Below are 21,168 nucleotides of genomic sequence, written 5' to 3'. Positions count from 1 at the left end.
TGGCTGCTTATCCTGGGCGGCTGCCCCCCAGCCCCATCTATCGGGGTCACGCAGAGCCCAGCTGCCGGGCGGACTGGGCACACAGTGTATCTACGTGTAGCAAAAGGCGGCACCTGGCATCGGGCAGCAACTGTTACCAAGTCGCACTCCAGCTCTGGGGCAGACCTGGCAGCGACTGTTGGCAGCCACTCCCACGTTTCCTCCCGCAACACCAAGACCAGCCTGCAGGGAAGCTGGGGGTTCTGGCTCTCCTCGATTTGTTTCCGATTTTAAGTGCAACACTAGTAACAATCTCCTTTCCCACTGCAGACGACCCATTACCCCCCACAGACGGCGGAACCGAATCTCTCCTCCACTAGACCTAGAAGCAAGGACATGAGCCGTGAGACAGTCATGCCGGGGCACAGGGGGACTCCTGAAGGCAGACGCCGACGTCACTGCCAGGGAGCGGGGAGCAGAGAGGATCCAACGGAGGGGACAAGGTTCTGACTGCCCAGTACTGGGCTAAGCACAGAGAAGCCCAGACAGCGTTCTCCGGCTGGCACATTTGTTTCTCCCAGGGATACCGGTTAGCAACTCCGAAACCACCCTGTGTACTAGGTCTGAACAAATATGCCAGTGTATTGTGGGTAACGAGACAAAGGCTTCTCACTGTCTGGTGAAGAAGTGAGAGATACGGAACGAGGAGAGCCAGAAGAAACGCTGTGGTACTGGACTGGGATCAGAGATATGAGCGCGAACTCACGGGTTTTCAGACACACACAGGAGGACAGACAGATGCGCGTGTGAGTGAGAACAGACACATCTGTTTCCTCGCCGTGTCTACCACAAGGACACCCCAACAGCAAGCCCACACCCGGGCCCACTCTTACTGCTTTCACCGTTCTGCAGTAAAGGAACAAGGGCTCTCTGACAGAACGGACTGGGCGGAAAGAAATACAAGGTGAGCCTAGAGCGGCCTGTAGGTCCAAACGGGAAATTCTACAATATGACGGGATGTGCTGGAAGGACACGGATACTCCTTGAAAGGGCTTCCCGTCAAGGTCACAAAAGACAAAGAAAGGGACTGTCACAGATCGGAGAGGGCAAGAGACGGGACCACAAATGCCACGGGGGCCCCCAGGCTGGGTGAGGTCCCGAAATGGACACGGTATGTCCAGAAAACAGACATATTCAAACTAAAAGCCAAACCAGACGAAGACCTGTAGCTTACGTAATAGCGACGCCACACAAATGTCGCCTTCCTGCTGTTGGCAACTGTCCTATGCTCCCGTAACATAGCCTCAGGGGAGGCTCGTATGGGAACTCTGCACTGCTTCAGCCACTTCCCCCAAGTCTCAGATCATGTCAAGATAAAGGGTCTGTTAAAAGAATATCTAGGAAGGCGATGAAATGAAGATTCACATAACAGAGGACGAGGGAGTAACAGACGAGCAGGGCTGGGCCGCGCCGGCGAGTGGAGCCACAGTGCCCGTCACCACGGGGCACCTTCTATATCCTCTGCTGCGAACGTCCATCTGAGTACCTCCTTACGAATGAGTCCCTCAAAACGTTTTCTCAAAGCCTGCAAACAACATCAATCTGCTCACTTCCACTAGTGCCCTGCACCACCCGGCCAAACCGAAGAGATCAAAGTCGGCCGTCTCCAGGTCCTGTCCCCAAGGCTCCGTCCGCCGCCCTGAGTATCCGTGCAGTGGGCCGTGCGGGTCAGCTCCGAGCCACTCGGTGGCCGCTCTCCACACGCGGCTGGCAGGACCCTTGCAAACGTGTGCGGCTGTGCCACAGGCTCTCCCCCTGCCGCCAGCCTTCCGGGTTAAGAGCACCGCACCCGGGCTGCCTCCGTCCCTGAGCCTGTCCAGCTCCATCGCAGGCCCCCAACGAGCCACGCTCCTTGTCATAGTCCCTCCCGGCTCCAGGAAGGTACTCTCCACCCCACCTGCACTCAGAAGCATCTGCCATTCTCCGTGGACTTGTGGGTGACCGCCCGATCCGCGTCTGCATTCTGACCCAGACAGGGAGCTCAGAGGGCAGGAGCCACCTGAGCACACGCTCATGGCCACGGCTGCGGCCCCGGCCCTGGGTGCGAACGCGAGGCCGGCACGCCGTCCCTTTTGCCGGGAGTGAACATCGTCGCGATCAGACATCTGGGCCTGAATCTGGGTACGGGACTCTAATCTTCTCTCCTGCCCTATTAAAGTGCACGTAGCTTTACTGTGTGTTTCTAGCTCTCCAGGCCCAAACACCTCCCACATCTGGCATGAGGAAATGGATGCTATCCTACAGCAGTTAAGTAGATTTGGGTAAAACGTGGCTAAACCTTCTTTTTTTTTTTGCACTTTGGTAAATGGTAAGTACACCCAAAATGGCTTATTACGTTAAGAATTTCATTTTCTAAAAGGCGGTGAAAACAGTTAATATTGGTAAGGATGTGGAGAAACGGGAAACTTCAACGCTTGGTGGGAATGCAAAACAGTGCATCCACTGGGGGGGGAACATCGTGACAGGCAGGTCCCCAGTCCCGGAGCAGAACGCCGCGACCACCCCCAGGGATGCGTCTAAGAGAAAGGAAAACTATGTCGGCGCACCCGCTGGCTCACGAACGTTCGTCGCAGCCGTATTCGCCACAGGCAAAGGGCAGAAACAACCCACGTGTCCACCACCCGCAAGACACCCGCACGAGGGGGCGCTCGGGCACGAAGAGGGACGGGGCGCTGGCCCGAGCGCGCGAGCCTCGAACACATCGTGCTCCGTCGAAGCCGGACACGAAGTCACACAGTTTCGGATTCCACCAACGCAAGCTGTCCGACTCCAACCCAGAGGAGATCGCACAACGTGCCGGGACAGCACGCAGAAGGGCGGCTCCCCAGGGGTAGGGGGGAGGGGTACAGCCCTTCCTTTTGGGGTGATCAAATGTTGTGGAACTTGCTAGAGGTAATGGGTACGCCACCCTGTGACGGCACCAAACCCCGCGGACTGTGATGGGCGCCCAGCTGGCTCAGCCGGTGTAGCTCGACCTCAGGGTTGTGAGTCTGAGCCCTGCTCTGGGTGTAGAGGCTACTTGAAAATAAAATCTTAAGGAAAAAAATGAAATAAATAAAATGCCTTGTGTTGTGTGAATTTCACCTCAATTTTTAAAAATAGCTATGGCGGGCGCCTGGGTGGCTCAGTCGTAAAGCCTCTGCCTTCGGCTCAGGTCATGGTCTCAGGGTCCTGGGATGGAGCCCCGCATCAGGCTCTCTGCTCAACGGGGAGCCTGCTTCCCCCTCACTCCCTCTCTGCTACTTGTGATCTCTCTAACTAATTAATTAATTAATTGTTTAAAAAGCTACGGCATTTTAAAAGAATTTCCTCTTGGAAACACCTGGTATTCTTCTTTTCCCCTTGTTAACGATACAGACGCACTTGGAAAAGACCACACAAATAGTATCGACGGTGGCCGAGAGCGCGGGAGGGCAGCGCACCGCCACCGGGGAGGCCTCTGGTGTCTAGACCGGGGCAAACAACCCTCTTACAGCATCAGTTTGAGAACGAGCCAACCAAAAGCTGACTTAACAACCACCATTCTACCACACAGATCAAGACTACCTCATCTCAATAAAAATGTGCCAAAATAAAATACAAACCACGTTTCAAATAAACGTTTACTGGAATGACACCGCGTACGGCAGCAAAGCTTAAAAGTAAGTCTTGCAAACTACAACTTACGTTTCATCCTCAAGGCTGCGGGACACACAGCACTCCCCGCCCTCAGGAGGGAGAGGATTCCCTGATGGAATGAAATTTAAATCCCTCAAAAAGTCAACCTAATTCTTTGGTTTTCTTCTAAAGACAAATAAAATAAGATAAATAAAATTTTAAAATGCCATACAGAGTTCCTTCAGCTTTACAACCAAATTTTCTACCATCTTTTCCGTTTCTTCATATGTTTATCTTCTAGAGAATTTTCACCCAAGACGTCCATTTATTCCAGAATGCCATGACTGAAAGGCTGACTGGCTTTTCACCAAGGACTCCAGCCCCAGGGGCTGCACAGCTCCCCACTTGGGCCCAGGTCACAGTCTGGCTCTGGCAGCAGGCCAGCTGGGAGCACTGACATGTGTCCACACAGCTAAGTCTCACAGGGAGACAGGTGAGACCGCTGCCCGCTTCTCACACGTGAACACACTCAGCTGAACACAGGCTCAGCGGTGGTCTCAGGGGCAGAGCCCAGAGGGGCTGAGGCTCCCACACCCTGAAGCTTCTAGGTGGGCACCAGGGGCCCCGCCTCCCACCCAGCACTGGCCACCTCCAGACCTACTTCCCAAGGGCACGGCTCTGGTCACGACCGATGGAAGCCACGAGGGAGGCAGTCAGCTGCCCCTCACCCCACCTCCACCGGCCACACCAAAAGTCTGGCTCAGCGGGACGGACTGGGGGGCGCCCACTGCACTCAGCCGCGTCTAGAACTGATGCACCCCTGAGAGGGGAGCTGCGGGGTGGAGGGGAGGGAGGGCTTCTCGGTGTCCACTCTCTGCAGCTCTCTGACACGTTAGAATCTGACTTGTCCCACGGACGTCCATCGCCTGGGTAAGTCAGTCATTCCAGAAGCGGCCCCCACGGCCCTCTTCCCTCCAGACCACCGAGCACACGTTACCCTCAACGGACAGTGCCACCCTGCGTGCCAGAGAGGGGTGGGAGAGACCACGGCCGCCGAGCACCACAGGCTCATAAGGGCAAGGGAGGAGCACAGCCAGAAAAAGCGCTAAGGGGGGCCGGGTGTGGGAGTTTTCAAAAGTGTACACAAGTTTCAAGTCACTAGAGTAAAACAATCAGCAATTAAATGTAATAAACGTTCAGGAAGGAGAAAGGAAACACGGTGGGTGCTGGAAACAGACCGAGGGTGACCGAGAGGACCAGGGGCCCAGGCGGATGCAGCTGACCGTGTCTGTTACTGAAGGACACCGAGCACCAGACGAAACACGCGGGGGGGCCGAGGGAAGACTGTGGCTTCTTCTCCTGGACTTCCCGGAACGGCCTTCCGCGGGGCCCGAATGTAAGACCGGGTGAGGGGCGGGGGGGGGGGGGGGGGCTGGCGCAGCGGCTCCCGAGCGATCTCACGTTGAGATCAAGGCTCCGCGCGCGGCGGGGAGTCTGCTGGAGGCCTCTCTCTCCCTCGGCCCCTCCCTCCGCTAAGATACATAAATAAACCTCTTTAAAAAATTAAAAAATTAAAAATTAAAACTTGCCCAGCGGCTCCCTCCTTGCTCCGTCATCAGCGACACTAGCGTTCTCCGGCTGGCTCAGGGGAGGGTCTTGGCCCCCAGCCCCACCTGCAGGCTTCCCCCACCACCCCTGCTCAGCCACCGGCAAAAATCTTAGCCCCTCCCCTCCTGCAGGTGCGTGAGACCTCCCACTTGCACCTGTCACACACACACAACACAAGTAGGTGGACTTTTTGAGGGATTTAAATTTCATTCTATCAGGGAATCCTCTCCCTAACCACCCGCAGGGGTCCCTGCCTCTGAGGGAACAAAGCGGCCCCTCCCTCAGACCACATCCCGTTCCCCCCATGCCGCCCCCCCATCCCGATCCCCTCCAGAGCCCCCAGGATCCCCCAGCAGCTGCTGCCTGGACCCTCTCTCTTCTCAACAGGCTGTCCTGACATCCTTCTGCCTTCCAGATACACCCATCACCAAAGCGGGGGCTGGGAAAGCTGTCACCATCGACATCACGTCCTGATGAAGGGACGGAGCCTGACGAGGGGACGGCAGACAGACCCGCCTCCTGAGGAAGGGCCCACAGCCGTGGCGAAGCAGCAACGTCCCCAAGTTCTCAAACCCCAAGAAGTAGAACCCGCACCCGATCAAGCCTTTGGGTCTGACCACTGACTTGCAGGAAATCCACACAGGACAGAGGAACACGTTGGATGACACCAAGATGTCATCAGCCGAGGAAATCCAGGGTGTGGGGGACAAGCACACAGAGCCACTTCTTCTACCGGGAAACAGCGAGGAGGGGGGGAGAGGAAGAGAAAGCTAGAGATGAGGAGCCAGGACGTGGTTGTTCTGGGCTGGGGAGGACGGGGTGGGGAGAGTGACAGCTGGAGGCACAGGGTTTCCCTGGGGGGGGGGGGGGGGGACAGTGTCCAGACACTGTGCGAGTGGCTGCACCGGTCTGTAAATGGACTAAAACACACGAAATGGAACACTTTAAATGACAAATGCACGGTACACGAGTTATACATCAATAAAGCTGTTACTTTTTTCAGAAAAATTGAAACGACTCGTCAGCCCACCACAACGTGGCCCGAGCTGGAGCCCGACTCCGTCACCTGTTGAAATCCACCGGGGCGGTATGAAGGGGCGCTGGGCGGCCCGGGACGGTGGGGAGGGCTGGTCTCTTTACTGGTGACTAGGGGACCCCCGGGAGGACACGGGCAGAGACACCCCCTTACCCGGCAGGGCTTGCTTCTGAAGCAGCATGAGGACAGCGTGACCGGGGTACGCACCGGACGACAAGCGGCGGGCAGCCACCGAGAGGGCTCCGGACAAAGCGAGGCGCTCCGGGGGCCCGCGGGGGCGTCACACGCCTCCACTCCTTTACCTCCAGCCCCTGCCCTGTGCTCAGCCCCCCACAGTGGCCTCCTCCAGGCAGACTCCCTGCCACACCCCCCTTCCCCACTCTGTTCCTAACACAGCAGCGCGTCAGAAAACTCAGCTGACATCTCTGCCCGGCTAGTCCCTCCTGGGCATGAAGTCCTTCTCCCACGACTTCCCCACCCTCAGCCGGCACGCACCTGCCCCTCCCCCACCCTGCTGGCGGGCCTTCCTGCAGCCTGTACCCCAGCCCCCGCACGGCCACCTGCCGGGAGCCAGTCCCGCTTGGACCGTCCGTCTCCCCTCACACGAGCTCGACTGTCCATCCTCGAACCTTCCCTGCCCACAGCTCGAGGTTAGGTTGTCATCTCCAGTCCCCGTGGCTCTGAGGCACCTTCCGTGTCTAACTCGACATTCTCGCGGTGAGCCACGTGCTTGAGCATGTCACCACCATGTTAAGGGCAAAGTCTCCCAGCAACGTCCCCCCACACCGGGGCCCCCGTCCTTGACAGGGCCACTCTAGGGTCGCCACATAGGAATGACGAGCAGAACCGGGTGTAGGGTTCCAACCAGCCGTGAGCGGGCATGTCGCGTGGAGACCGAGCCTGGTGCTCCGTCAGCGTCACTCCTGCCCATGCGACCCTGCCAGCCGGGTCCCCGAGCATGGTGAGTCCCGGTGAGCCGGCTTCACCGCCACACCGCGTTAGCCGTGGGGCCCTTCTGAGAGATGCTGGTGGGAGCACTAGCTCGGAGCCCCAAGGCCGATCTGTCATCTCCCTGGTATTGAGCCCCACGAGGCAGCCGCGGATACAAGGCACCCGGCAGAGGGTGTTTACCAGGGACGTGGTTCTGAAATGTTTTCCTGTCCCTCACTGCTTGCAAAGACAAGACCCAGAGATCAGCCACGGAGAGGAGGGGCACCTGGGAGCTTACGTCCACACCCAAACGGGCTGTGGTGCAGGTGGACAGCAAGGACACATGGACACGGCAGAACAGTAATAATTAGGAGGCGCTGTCCAGGCCCTGAGTGCAGGGCAAGCTGCTGCCATCGCCTGCCTTCTCTGGTCCAACCAAGGCCCCTCTACCGCCAGGTGCTCGCCCTCCGGACAAGGACGACACTAAGGGTTCAGCCAGGATGTGAGCGTGGGTGGCCCGGCGTGCAGCCCCTGCCCCGGGTTTGTTGTGGCAGCGGGGGAGGTGGGGGATGCCCCGGGAACACCTAACGACCCCCAGGGTCTGCAGGCACCTTGGCCCCAGCCTCTGCCCAGAGCCCTCGCCATCTCCGCACACCCTTGGCTTTCTCCCAGCCGATGGCTAGTATTTCTCTATCAAGTCCTTTGTTTCTACAAAGGGACACACATGGTCTGGCCCACTAGCCGTGAGGACCAGGGAGTCAATGCTGCTGGAGCCCCGGCCTTCTCACATCCTGCCCAGCCCCCTGCATGTGGCCAGGACCCTGCTCCAAGGAGGACGGGGCCAAGGACACGAATGCAAGTGCCCTCGGGACAGGAGGGCCGGCCACCGCCTGTGACGGAGATACCCGGGGGCAGCCCCCCAGTTGTGTCAGATGCCCCCCCACCAGTGCACCCTGCGTGAGCATGGTTCAAGACCGACCCGAGGGGCCCCCACTATCGAGCTCGTGGAGCACCCCCACTCAGTCCTCCACCCCGTGGACGGGCCCGCTGGGCTCAAGCTGCCCCATGGACCAATGAGCAAGACATTGTATGGAAAACCTCGCAACGGTTGTAGGATTCTGCTTTGAGTCAAAGCTGACAAGCTTCTGAAATGAGTCTGACCTATGAACCCCAGCATTCTGACCTTTTATGTGCCAACTCTTAAGTACCAGAGCTCTGAGCCAAAATACCCAGAATAACTTGAAAAACTACCCAAACGGGGGCCCTCGGGTGACTGCCCCGGGCGACCCCCGAGAGGGGTTTAAGTTACAATGAAAGAGACTCGGGGCGGGAACCGCCTTGGTCCCGCGGTCCGGCTGGCTTTGAGGCTCCCTGTAGTTCTGGGTTTGTGCTACGGGTTCTTAACGCCGGAAACGGAACAGTTTTCACTGGGAACTTACTGAAGCCCCCAGAAGTCACCCTTCCAAGTCTTCCGCCGTAGTTCTAAGGGAAGGTGTGCCAGGCCGCATTCAAAGCAACACGGACCCGTGCGGCGAGCTGCAGCGAGAGCAGGCGGCCGAGAAAGGGGGGCGCGTCGGGCCGACCCGGCAGCGTTATCAGGAAAGGGAACCACAGCCGGGGAAGCCAGACTCGTTCCAGTCGTCGCAAAGCCCACTTTGGAGCCTCCACACTTCCACCTCCCAGAAACACGGCCCAGGGCCGGCGCCCCCGCTCTCTCGTTTCTCCCATCAGTGGGCCTCAAACCGCACAGAACACGGCAATCACCTGGGACGTTTGCAAAACTTAATTTCCAGGATCTTCGGGTGGCTCCTGGACGAGCTGTTTAGACTGGAGAAGCGGGGCTCACTCCCCCACAGCCCGCAGGTCCCACTCACAGAGCCCCCGCTGCGAGCCCACTCAGACGCCCCTGCTCGGCCCTCAGCCCTGTCCTCCACCTCCCTGAGCCCCTCCAGCCCCCTCCCCAGAGCCCATCTCAGTCTCAACATGTCCACCTGCCCCACGGGCCTCTCCTCCCCCAGCCTGCCAGTCTATCGTCTCATACTTTCCCTGAAGTTGTCATCACCTACCCATTACAAAGCTAGATGGAGTGATGTCCCCTAGGGAGCTCGTCCAAACGGTAGCAAATGTGGTCACAAAGACGAGGATCCGGCCAGCTCCCCACCCACCATCTGGGGGTGCCACCTCTGGGCGGGCTCTGTGCTGAGCGCCCATTCACGCTTTCAGAACTCCCTGCACTGCGAGAGGGCCGGGCCAGACCACCAGACAAACCCACTGCCCCCTCCCCTTGAGAGCGAAGATCCAGCCCAGGGGTCTCCAGCACATCCCACCTTGTCCTCTCAACAACCCTGAGGGCCGTGCGATGAGTCTCACTTTCCAGGTAGGAAAACGGAGGCTTAGAAAAATGACGGCTGGCTGCGGTCCCCAAGCGACAAACAGGCAGTTCGGGGCCCAGACATCAGCAGACGTCACTAAGGAAGTGGAACCTACCTACTGAGGACGGACACCAAGACCCAACCCTGGGCCCCAGCTTATGCCTGGGGGCACCCGAGGGGGTCCTGCCCATCACTCCAGCCCCAGCCATCCCACCCAGAGGGGGCCCCCACCTTCTCAGGACCTGACAACCTGCCTACAATTCCCCCTTCCCACTTCCACATACCACCCCCCACACTACTGCCAAGACCCCTCTTCTCCATTTTTTAAGATTTAATTATTTATTTATCTTACAGGGAGAGAGAGAGAGAGAGAGAGCGCCCGAGACAGTGTAATCACATGAGCAGGGGTTGGGGGGGAGGCGGGTGGGGGCAGAGGGAGAAGGACAGAAGCAGACTCCCCGCTGAGTGTGGAGCCCAGTCCCACGACCCTGAGCTCAGGACCTGAGCCAAAATCAAGAGTCAAACGCTTAACCGCCTGAGCCCCCCGGGCACCCCCAGAGCCTCTCTCTTCCCTTACGAGGCTGTCAGATCAGCAAAGCGGATGGGACCTTCTGGTCCCCGGACCCACCTTCCTTATCACAGATGTGGCCCCCAGGGTCCTCATGTCCAGGGTTCCCAGGATCCCTGGCTCCTTCCTCAGCCCCAGCCTCTGACCTGTCAGAGGTCAGCAGAGGGGACCAAAGCCAGCCAGACCCAGCTTCCCGCTCACAGATGAGGAAACTGAGACTCCGGATGCCACAGGACTGGCGCTGATGACAACCCCCATCTGTCCACTGCTTTAGCTGTGACTAGAGAGAAGAGGAAGATTAAAAGTGGGGTTTTCTGGGGTGCCTGGGTGGCTCAGTGGGCTAAAGCCTCTGCCTTCAGCTCAGGTCATGATCCCAGGGTCCTGGGATCGAGCCCCGCATCGGGCTGTCTGCTCAGCAGGGAGTCTGCTTCACCCCCCTCTCTACCTGTTGCTCTGCCTTCTTGTGATCTCTCCCTGTCAGATAAATTAAAAAAAAAAAAAAAAAAAAAGACCAGGCTCGCATCCTTCAGACCTGAGGATTTCAGTAAGAGCAAAGCCACTGAAGAGTGAAACAGGTCTTAAAATGAGTGAGCCCAGGGGCACCTGGCTGGCTCAGCTGGTGGAGCCTGTGGGCTCTTGATCTCAGGGTCATGAGTTCGAGCCCCACGTTGCGTGTAGATCTTAAAAATAAATAAAATGTTTAAGCCCTTCATTTGTGAGCCAATGTACAAGCCCAAGATGTAAGAAACGCTCTGAGGCAGGGAGACATCCATCGTGTGTGCCCAGCCCTGGTGTGTGCCTGTTGTCTCAGGGGAGTAATTAGGAGCCCCCCCTCCCCCGTTCGCTTGAAGAGTTCCCAGTGTAGACAATAAACTGGTCACCTAGGGTACAGCTCCGTTGAAAGATAAATCAGGACGGTATAGGTGTTTGGTCACGAAGAGTAAGCACCCAGAGACGAATCAGTGGTTTCAGGTTTTTAAACTTTGAGAAAAGCAAGGAAAAAAAAATTAGAAGACTGTAACTTAGTGGTATTTTAACTGGCTAGCATGCCCACGGCCATGGCGCCACACTGGAGTCACCCACAGAGAACGAGGCGACAAAGTTAGGGGGGGAGCCGGCGAAGTTTAGGGAAACAGGAACAAGCATGGACAGAGGTGACTGAGGAGAGTCCGTCTCCCCCACCTTACCCGGCAGAGCCCCCCCACACCTGGGGAAGAGACATCCCCATCTTCTCTAAAAACGCAGAGACAAACGCACGCGCCTCCCAAGTACCACCCGTGTTTTCTATACATCCCGAAACGCGCCTTCCGCTCAGAGCACCACGGCAGACAGGATTCTCCTGCCACAGAAGATTCCAGATGCAAAGGGGTCTGTCGACAAACACTGCTTAAGATAGATGTATCAGAATTAAAACCACAGGCAAATGGGTCTCCAACCAGCCTTACTCAGCAAAACAGAGGGATCCTGAAGAACAGGGTTCTTTTCAGAAAACAGGGGAGGGGGGCTTTTACAGACTAAGTGTCTCCAGCAAGACCACAGCAGGGGGACTGGCGGGGGAGGGGTGCTGGCGTTAGAGTCCAGATTAAAGGGCCCCAAAAGACACCAAACCAAATTTATGTGTCAACTTCTATTAAAACCCACGACCCAACACCACCCGCTGTAAACACGCTCCCGAGATGACGGGGGAACCTGACTACGGCCTACTGTGAAAACGGGTCTGGGTGGACCCTGTTCTTTAGGCACCAGATGAAGTATTTGGGGTGAAATGACAGAACTGGAACTGGCCTTCAAGTATACTCACAAAGCAAAAGGGGAAAAGGGGCAAACATCTGAAGCCAGCCCAGATCGTCCTGACAGCCGCTGAGGCTTATAACAGATCCGTGCAGCCCGGCCTGCGGCAGCCTGACCGGAGTATAGGGACATCCGCTGGATAGCAAACGCACACCATCACCAGGGACAAGGACAGCGTCACTGACAGTGGGGGTGGGGAGAGGCACCGGGCACAGGAGGAGACCAGCGGCACTGGTTATTCTCCCAGGCACGGTTGGGATAGACACCTCTCAAACAAGACTTCTAGGTCACAAAAGTTACTTTGTAGCAATGCCCTGAGCACTGTAACAAACAGTAGCTTGAGGACTATAAAACCAAAGAAACAGCCCTCTTAGACTAGCCACCCGCAGACTTAGTTCAAGATCTTTGAGTTGTTCAACATCAACAACAACAAACTAATCTGTTTATCTCGAAAGGTTCAGGGTCACTGGAAAACCCACATGAACCGTTAACTCTTGCAAACAGTTAAAAAACTAAGAAGTGGTAACACACCAAACCTCAGGGCACCACGGTAATAGCATTTATCGTGGGCACAACATATACGCATTTTGAACTCTACCTTTTGAATTAATTTACTTAGTAAGTTGCTTAATGAGCATATTAAACTTGGGAGTAGCAAAACGATCTGTGATTTTTCTACAATCCCCAATGAACATCTTTTCATTAGTCTAAATTAAGAAATATAACATTCAAAACCGTTTCATTGAAGACAGCACTCCAAAAGTTCCTTTTAAGCCAAATTACAAGCCTTAGTGTGTAGAATAAAACTGAATGCACACAGCCTTGTAATCACAGCACACTCACAGGGCCTGAAATTTGGGCTCATTCCCATCAAGCCATTAGCTAAGAACGAGACCCATTTATTTTTTCAACCAAAGCTGGCCAACTCCAGGGCAGGTTTATCTGCGAATCACGAGGCCCTCTCCCCACCACGCCACAATGCAGAGGCCCACAACAGAGCAAGATTCTTCCAAGAGGTGACAGTGACCAGAGAGGAGCCTGGAGACCCAGAGGGCGACAGGTCTCGGAAAATGAAAGGGGAGAAAAACACCCCAGTGCAGAGCTCACAGTTCAGGGTCAGCAGCAAGTCCCAAAGCTCTCGTTTCAATTATACAGGAGCAACCGCACACACCAGAGCAGTCTGGATGTAACAGGTCCTTCTGACTGGGGGTCAAGGTCAAAAGGACTAAAAACCACCTCTTTAGGGAGAGTGTGTGGAGTCGGCCTGGGATCAAACAGGTCATCCTAACGCTCACTGGTCATTGGACCTTGGCAGGGTTCTTAACCTGCGGGAGGCTCCAAAATGAACATCACCAACTCAGGGAGCCATCATCCTATGGATTAATTAACTCAAGACACAACACAAAAGCTTGACCTTCCTCAAGGTTCTTTACTTTTTCTGGGCCTTCAAATTTTAAACTGAAGATCTGAAAAAAACAAAAAAAAACCCACGCTGTAGCAGCTTAACACTTCCTGGGCTCTGTGGCAGGGACTCCCGGGAGAGCCTCACTCAGCTAGGCGAGGGGCTACCCTGCCATTTCATGGGGGTGGCGAGGGGAGGGAAACCACCTGCCCGGGGTCTCCAGAAGCCACATGGGCCCTCGGAACTGTGCCAGTAGAGCCCAGGGCCCTTCCCCACCAGACCTGAGTAACCTCCCATTGTTCAACCAAATTGCGGAGAGCCTGGAAGGGTTTAAAAGTTGGTCTCACTCAGCCTTGGGGCAGCTTTCAAATTAAGTGTCATCAGAAAAAAAGACACTCAGAATTCACAAGGCATAGCGCTGTCTGTGAACAGACAGCTGTGAGGGACGAGGTCAAGGGGCCTGAGCGGATCAAGAGGGGCTTCCAGACCCCGTGACTCGCAGCAAGTCTGGAACAGCCTGTGGCTGCGGGGGGGCCAGGCAGGGGAGCACAGCTAGCTTGGGGCCGGGACCAAGCCCGGCGCCCGCAGGCCGTAGCCGGCTGGAGCCTGGCGGACAAAGAGGGGGCCAGGCAGTGCCCCGTCCAAGTGGCAGGGCCCGTCGGGAAATTTAGGAGCCACGTGCCTGGTGGGAGAAGGAAAAAAGCTTTACAACGACTTGACCATCTTCTTGGCCCAGCACCTCAAACGCCCTTCCACGGCGCATTTAAAACAAGGGGGAAATGTGTTACTCCTTTAAGTTTTTTTAGAACTTTCCCAAAGAAAGAGCGGACTAGTAAGACGGGGTGCTAAGGGAATCAACACATCTCCTCACCGTCTTCTAGTAAATTGTAAAAGGCAATTAGCACTTGAATAAGCAGCCGGCGTGTCTGGAATGAAAATGAGACGCACGCAGTTTTAGGGTTTTAAGGTGCCGCTTCCCGTCCCTCTGCGTCCACGGTCCTAACACCAACGGGAATTGGCCGAAATTCAGCCTTTCCAGACTCGCCCTCCGAGAAGGGGCCGCAGAAGCGCAGGCGACCCGAAAAACGAAACTGAGTGCGCTCCAGGCTCGCCGGGCTCGGGCTGGCGCCGGAGCCGCGCGTCCCCGGGCCCCGCTGTCCGCGCCGCGAGCTCGGCGCCACGGGGCCCGGCGCCCCTCCGGCGCTTCCAGCCGCGCGGCCGGGCTCCGCCATCCCCGCCGGGGCCCGCGGGGCGCATGGGGGCCGGGGCCGCGCGCGGGAGGCCGGGCCGGGCGGCGGGCGAGGCGGGCGCGGGCCTCGGGCCTACACGCGGGCCGCGCGGCCCCGGCCCCGGCCTCCGGCTCCACCCGCGGGGCTCCGGGCGCGGGAAGGGCCCAGGCCGCGCGGGGGGCGCCCCGACGCCTCGGGACCGGAGGAGGCCGGGGGCTGCGCGCCCGCGGGGGGCCCGGGGAAACGGCCGGCGGCCCGGCCCCGCCGTCCCGCGCCCCCCCCGCCCCGCCCGCCCCGGGGACCCCGCCCCGCCCGCCCCGGGACCCCCCCCCGCCGCGGCCTCGCCCCCCGCCCGCCGCCGCCCCCCGCCCCCCGGCCCCCGGCCCGCGCCCGCCAACCGCCGCCGGCGCCGCGGGGACGAGCGCGAGCTGCCGGGCCGGCGCCCCCGCGCGAGGACTCACCGGGGCCGGCTCCCGAGTACATGGTGGCGCCGCCGAGGGGCTCCGGGGCCGAGGGGCGGCCGCGCGCGCGCCACGGGCCCCGACGCCGCGAGCCGGGAGGGAGCCGCCGGCCGCACGATCCGCCCCGGCGCGGCCGCCTCGCCAAACAGGTTTACCCGACGCGGCCGGGGCGGCGGGCGGAGGCGGCGGGCGGGGGGGGGGGGAGGAGGGAGGGGCGAGAGAGAGGGGGAGGGGAGGAGGGAGGGGAGGAAGAGGGGAAGGGAGGGGCGAGAGAGAGAGGGAGGGGAGGAGGGAGGGGAGGAAGCGGAGGAGGGAGGGGCGAAGGCGAGGGGAAGGAGGGGGAGGGGAGGAGGGGCGGGGTCGGCGCGCGGGCGGCCGGGAGCCGGCGCGGGGCTGGGGGGGCGGGATCGGGGCCCCGCGGCGGGCTGGGGGCGGGAACGGCGCGGGCCCGGGGAGCGCAGGGTGGGGGGGCCCGCGGCGGAGGCGGACGCGGGGCGGGGGGCCCCTCCCAGCCACTCCGAGCAGCGACGTCTTCCCGACTGGGCGGAGCGGGCCAGGCCGGCGCTGCCGCCAGAGGCCGGGAAGAAAGAAAAGAAAACACACCCCTGGTTTCCCCGCCGCCTCCGCGCGCGTGGGGAGCCCGTTCTGGCTGCTCGCCGGGGGCCCGAGAGGCGGCTGCGGCGGGAGGAGGGGCGCACGGCCCCTGCCACCCTTACCCCCACCTGGGCCTGGGGAGCTTGGACACGGTGCGGGCGTGCCGGGGGAGTCCGCGCGCCCCAGCACCCCCGCCTGGCTTTTTTTTTTTAAGTTATTACCGAAACGTGCCTGTCGGGAAGCTTGCTCCCAGCACCGAGCTTGAACTTGAACGCGTGCTGGCCCTCTCACACGACCACACCGCCACCTCCCGGCCAAGCACCCAGGTAATCCTGGGGGAAAAAACCTTGAACAGTAAAGTTTTTGGTAAATTTTAGCTGCCATCAATGATGAGATCCAACCCCGGCTCCTCCCCAGCGCTCTGGGGCCTCCGCAGGGTTTCCCTGCGGGGCCTTTCTCGGATCCCATCATACTCCTCCGTGCGTCTCGGTACTTACCCGCCTTGTACTTGGGAAAGTCGTCCCTCCTACCCAAATCCTCCTCCACCCTTCAAGACCCCTGGATCCAACTGTTTGGGGATCCTTTTCCAGGGAAGCAGTCCAGAGTTACCTCCCTTCTCTCCGAACTGGTGGGTGACTGGAAGTCTGAAGGTGAAATGCCATCCGGACTTGCTCATCGTCGTTTCAACGCACTTGCCCGCGCATTCCTCCACCTATAAAGGTGCGTTACCTGCATACTGGGTGCTAAGAACTGAGTGTTCCTGCCGCCCAGGGTGATGCGAAGACAAGAGCTCTGCGCGCAAGGAGTTAAGCATCTTAAAGAGGCTCACTGCCAGCTCTTTGCAGTTCTCAAAGGCGTCCCTAAAAAAGTGCCAGGAAACCTTGATTTCCTCCACAGAGAAACTGAAAAGGACACCGATCTTCAGCAAATCATTGATATGAATGGGGTTGGTCCCATGGCATCAGCCTCCCGGATGCCCATGCAGCCCTCTCCCATCCTCGGCTGACCACCCCTGGCCCTCAAGGTGACCTGGACCACCCGAGAAGCCCCTGAAATTACTCTTGCCGACTCCCCACCCAACAGGCATCTTTGTGTGCTCACAAATCCAATTTTTTGTCTTCTTTGTTCAGAACCCTTCATTGACTCCCCATTTCCATCTGCATTCGGTCCGAAATCCTTAATTTGCTGTACAACGGCCTGTGTGACACGGGCCCTGGCTGCTTGGTCAGACTCTTCCCCTTTGCCCTTGTCAGGCTCTCCAGATGCACAACTTCATTTGCTCAAGTGTCACTGTCTGAGTGTGCATCAGTGCGATCGTTTTGGAGAAAAATATTTGGCAGCACCTGAAAGAGCTAACACATGGCCCCAGGTAGAGCTGCTGAAATGCGTGCCTCAGAGCACGGAAAGGGGGTGCCTGGGAGCCCAGGACCGGCTACCAGTCAGATCCCCATCAAGCGTGGATCTAGAACTCCTAAACTGAAACCTAGCCATGGAGATGAGGACCCTGCAAATGTGGATGAATTTCAAGATCCTTGAGTGAAAGAAACCAATGGCCATACTCCATGATTACATTTATAAAAGTTCCAAAACAGGCAAAATGAAACTATATTGTTTAGGGATGCATAATGAGTAAAAATCGTAAGGTAAGCCAGAAGGTGGTCACCAGGAGTGCACACGGTGGGTACTGCTGGGGGGGGGGGGTGCTTTTGACACCGGGAAAGGGTCCTTCCAGTAAGCCTGCTGCTCACTTGCAAGTCTCAAGCTGCACATTTATTTTTATGTGTTTTTTGTACCCTCTGTGTATTTCACAATAAAACATTTTGAAAGTAATACCCATGAGGGGCGCCTGCGGGGGCTCAGTGGGGGAAGCGCCTGGTTTCAGCTCGGGTCAGGAACCGGAGGTGCCGGGATCGAGCCTGCGTGGAGCTCCCTGCTCGGCGGGGAGCCTGGCCTCCCTCTGCCTCCGTGCTCGCTCGTTCTCACCCCGCGTTCTCTCTCTCCAGCTGGGGAACGAGCACGTCCCCCAGTGCCCGCTGTGCCTGCCTCTCCTCCCTCACACCCCCAGCTGTCTCCCGCCCGCCGTCCCCCACCCGACACCTCCCCGCCGGTGGCTGCTGTCATCCCCAGCCTCGTCCCCGCCCCGGAGCCGCGCGTTCCCGCAGCCCCGCCTGCCTCCCCTCGCCGCGCGCGCGCCTGGAGTAACTTTGTTGCGAGGGCTGCGGTGCAGAAGGTCAGGCTACATAATGTCTCCAAGACGCTTCACTGTGTCGGGACGCGGCGGGGACCGCACTCGCGCCCCCTGCTGGCGCGGGGGGGCCGTCTCCGGGCTGGGGCTCCCCGTCCCGGCCGCCGAGATTGGGCGCGCCTCCGCCGCTCTCTTCCCGCAGCTGCCCGGGCCGGGGTAGCCTCCCCCTCCTCTCGCCCCTTTCCGCGGCGCCCGGTCCCCCAGGGACTCCGGGCCTACAATCCCAAACCAAGCGCCTCTCTCCTCCCTCCTCCCAGCCTGCTCTCCGTCCTGGGCTCCCCGGGAGGGCCAGGGGGTCCATCCTCCCGCAGAAAGCCCCGCGCCCCGCTGCCTTCCTCTCCCGCCATCCGTGAACACGTTACACATTTCACTGAGTCCCCCCAACTCTTGCTATGAAATGTCTCTAGGACACCCCCACCACCGCCACCACTGCTGCCCTGCTCCTCCAGGTCTCATCCGGCACTTGACATTGGCGATGTAGGGCTGACTCAGGAGTCTTCTGGTGCCCCACCTTTTTGCAGGTGCTCCGTGCACCTGCTCCGTGTCTGGGGCTCCAGGGCCAGGGCCAGGGCCACGGCTCAGCAGGTGGCTGCAGGAGAGGCAGGGGGAGGTGATGGGAAAGCAGACCCTGAGCTCCTGTGGGGGTGGGGCCCAGGAAGCCCTCAACATTGGGGGCCCTTCATTTCTCCAACTCTAAAATGCAGACACCAGAAAAAGCATGTCCTGTGTGGGGTAAAGTAGGGTTAGGGGGCAAATAAATGGGAAGCACTGAGTTAGCACTGAACATAGTCATCGATGACAAGCCCTCTCAAAACCTTTAAAAAAGTGTTAAGGATCATGATCCTATGAAGCGGAAGGAGAGGAACAGAGGTATGTAGCCCCACACCCACTGGGCCCTAGAACTCTTGTCACAGGGTACCTCTGTGTTCCATGGAGCACACTTTGGGAAACACTGAGATAGCGTTCTTCCCATGATCCCTTCCAGCTGTACCCTTCTAAGTTTCTTTGAACAAAACGATTGGCTGTTTTTCTGAATTAAGAACTCAAGAGTGGGGGCGCCGGGGTGGCTCAGTGGATTAAAGTCTCTGCCTTCAGCTCAGGTCATGATCCCAGGGTCCTGGAATCCAGCCCCACATCAGACCTTCTGCTCAGCAGGGAGCCTGCTTCCTCCTCTCTCTCTCTCTGCCTGTCTCTCTCCCTACTTGTGATCTCCGCCTCTGTCAAATAAACAAATAAAATCTTAAAAAAAAAAAAAAAAAAGAACTCAAGAGTGTGCTTATGAGTTGGCAAGTACTTCTATCATAGTAGGAACAAAATTCACATCTAAGCAATATCTGCACCTGAGCCCAACATGAACAGGACACGGAAACCACTTAGTTTGCATACATACATCACTTTGTCATTTTGTGCGCCGCACAGAGGCTGAGTCAAGAATCCTGAATGCACAGGCAGCCAGGGCCACTCACGCAGCCGTGCTGCGGAGGTCATCCTGACTGGGAATGTGCGAGTGTGAGCAGGGCAGTGGCTGGTGTAAGCCCAGGAGATGCACCTGCTCTCTGACCCGCTCCTTCCTCTGTTATCTAACAAGGCAAGGCAGCCTAGATGCGGCTAATATGCAGACACTGAAAAATTAACTTAAAATGGAGGACAGATTTAAATGCAAACATTAAAAAAAAAGAAATAAAAATTTAAAAAATGCAAACATAAAACTTAAAAAAAGAAAATTGGTGGGAAATCAAAGGCTAGACAAATAATTCCTAGACTGGACACCAGAGGCACAATCCACGAAGGGGAAAACATGCCTGGACTTCACCAAAATTAAAGCTTTTGTTCTGTGAACAGATCCATTAAAAGGGTCAGAGGACCAGACCAGCTCGGAGTGGGAGAAAATGTTTGCACCCTGAACATCTACAAAAAACTAGACTCTAAACTATATTTAAAAATTCTCAAAATTCAACAGTAAAACAAACAATCAGGGCGCCTGCATAGCATAGTCCGCTGAAACCAGCCCTTGGGTGTCGGCTCATGCCATGATCTCGGGGTGTGGGATCGAGCCCCACCTCGAGCCCCACCTCAGGCTCGCTGCTCAGCGGGGAGTCTGCTTGAGGCTCTTTCCCTCTGCCTCTGCCCCTCCCCCTAAAACAAATACATTTTTAAAATCTTAAAAAGAAAAAAGCAAACAACCCATTCTGAACGTGGACAAGACAGGGAGAGGCGCACCGTGAAGAGGGGATTCTAACAGCAAACGGGCCACCACTGTCCCCCGTCAGAGAGCTGCACACCCGAAGCAAAGTACGACATCAGTACAACCCATCAAAGGGGCTGACGTGAAACGGTGACAACCAGGAAGCCGAGGAGACTATGGAGAAACTGGATCGCCCCCGCTTTGCCGTGCAAATGCCCTGTGGTACAGTCCCAGGGAAAAGAGTTTCTTCAAAAACTAAACATCCAACCACCGTTCATCTGGACAATCATGCTCCTGGGTATTTCTCCCAGAGAAATGGCATCTTGTGTTTACAATAAACCTGTGCATGAATGTTTATAGCGGTTTTATTTGTCTAACCAAAACCTGGAAACAACCTAAATGTCCTTAACTGTGAGTAATCTGTGGCCCGTCCACACAGGGAACATTCGTCACCAAACAGAATACAGGCACTAGCATGAGTCTCAAGTGTGCAGAATGGGAAAAAGCCCATTCCAAAAGGTTGCCTATTACATGATTCTGTTTACATGCCGTCCTCGAAATGACAAAATTATAGAAGTGGAGAACAGATTAGTGGTTTGGAGGAGCTAGAAAGGGGAGAAGGGAAGGAAGAGGCCGTGGCTGTGAAGGTCCGCACCGTGGTCGAAAACTTCGTATCTTGACTCTATCGATGTTACTATCCTGGTTGTAATATTGTTCTATAGTTTTGCAAGATATTTTCATTGGGGAAACTGGGTATAGGGTACCTGAGATCTCTCCATACTATTTCTATGTAATTGTAAATCTACAATGATCTCAAAGTAAATAGGTTAATTTAAAAAACAAAAACAAAAACCTCTCCAGTGTGCTAACAGCATTCCTTCCTCCCCCACCCACACCACACACACCAAGACAGAATTATTAGATTTATGTCACACCTTGCAAGAAATGTCTCACCCCTTCATGGGGAAGTCAGCTCCCAGGCTCAAACCCTACAGCAGGGGGCACAGGACACGTGAAACCGTATTCCAGAGAGTGAGAACACAATCCCACCCCCGTAACTAAAGTCACTTCCCCCAGAAGCTGTGGGATGGAGGATTTTCGCCTTCAGGTT

At 57.2% G+C, this 21,168-nt stretch overlaps 1 protein-coding gene across 3 annotated transcripts in view; it reads right to left on the bottom strand.

Moving 5' to 3' along the window:
* The window catches only part of AGO2 (argonaute RISC catalytic component 2), a 103,199-nt gene extending 87,977 nt beyond the window's left edge, over positions 1-15,222 (bottom strand). For 2 of the 3 annotated variants that reach the window (XM_047728577.1, XM_047728578.1), the window contains exon 1: positions 15,034-15,194. In XM_047728577.1, coding sequence (XP_047584533.1) covers positions 15,034-15,055 — 22 coding nt within the window. In that variant the 5' untranslated portion in view covers positions 15,056-15,194. Of the gene's footprint in view, positions 1-15,033 lie in introns of all 3 variants that reach the window. The other variant, XM_047728580.1, reaches the window with a different exon arrangement.
* Positions 15,223-21,168: the final 5,946 nt, after the last annotated feature.

The sequence above is a fragment of the Lutra lutra genome, chromosome 4, assembly GCF_902655055.1.
Source record: "Lutra lutra chromosome 4, mLutLut1.2, whole genome shotgun sequence".
NCBI classification, from domain to species: domain Eukaryota; kingdom Metazoa; phylum Chordata; class Mammalia; order Carnivora; family Mustelidae; genus Lutra; species Lutra lutra.
This window is presented reverse-complemented; position numbering and strand designations above follow the sequence as displayed.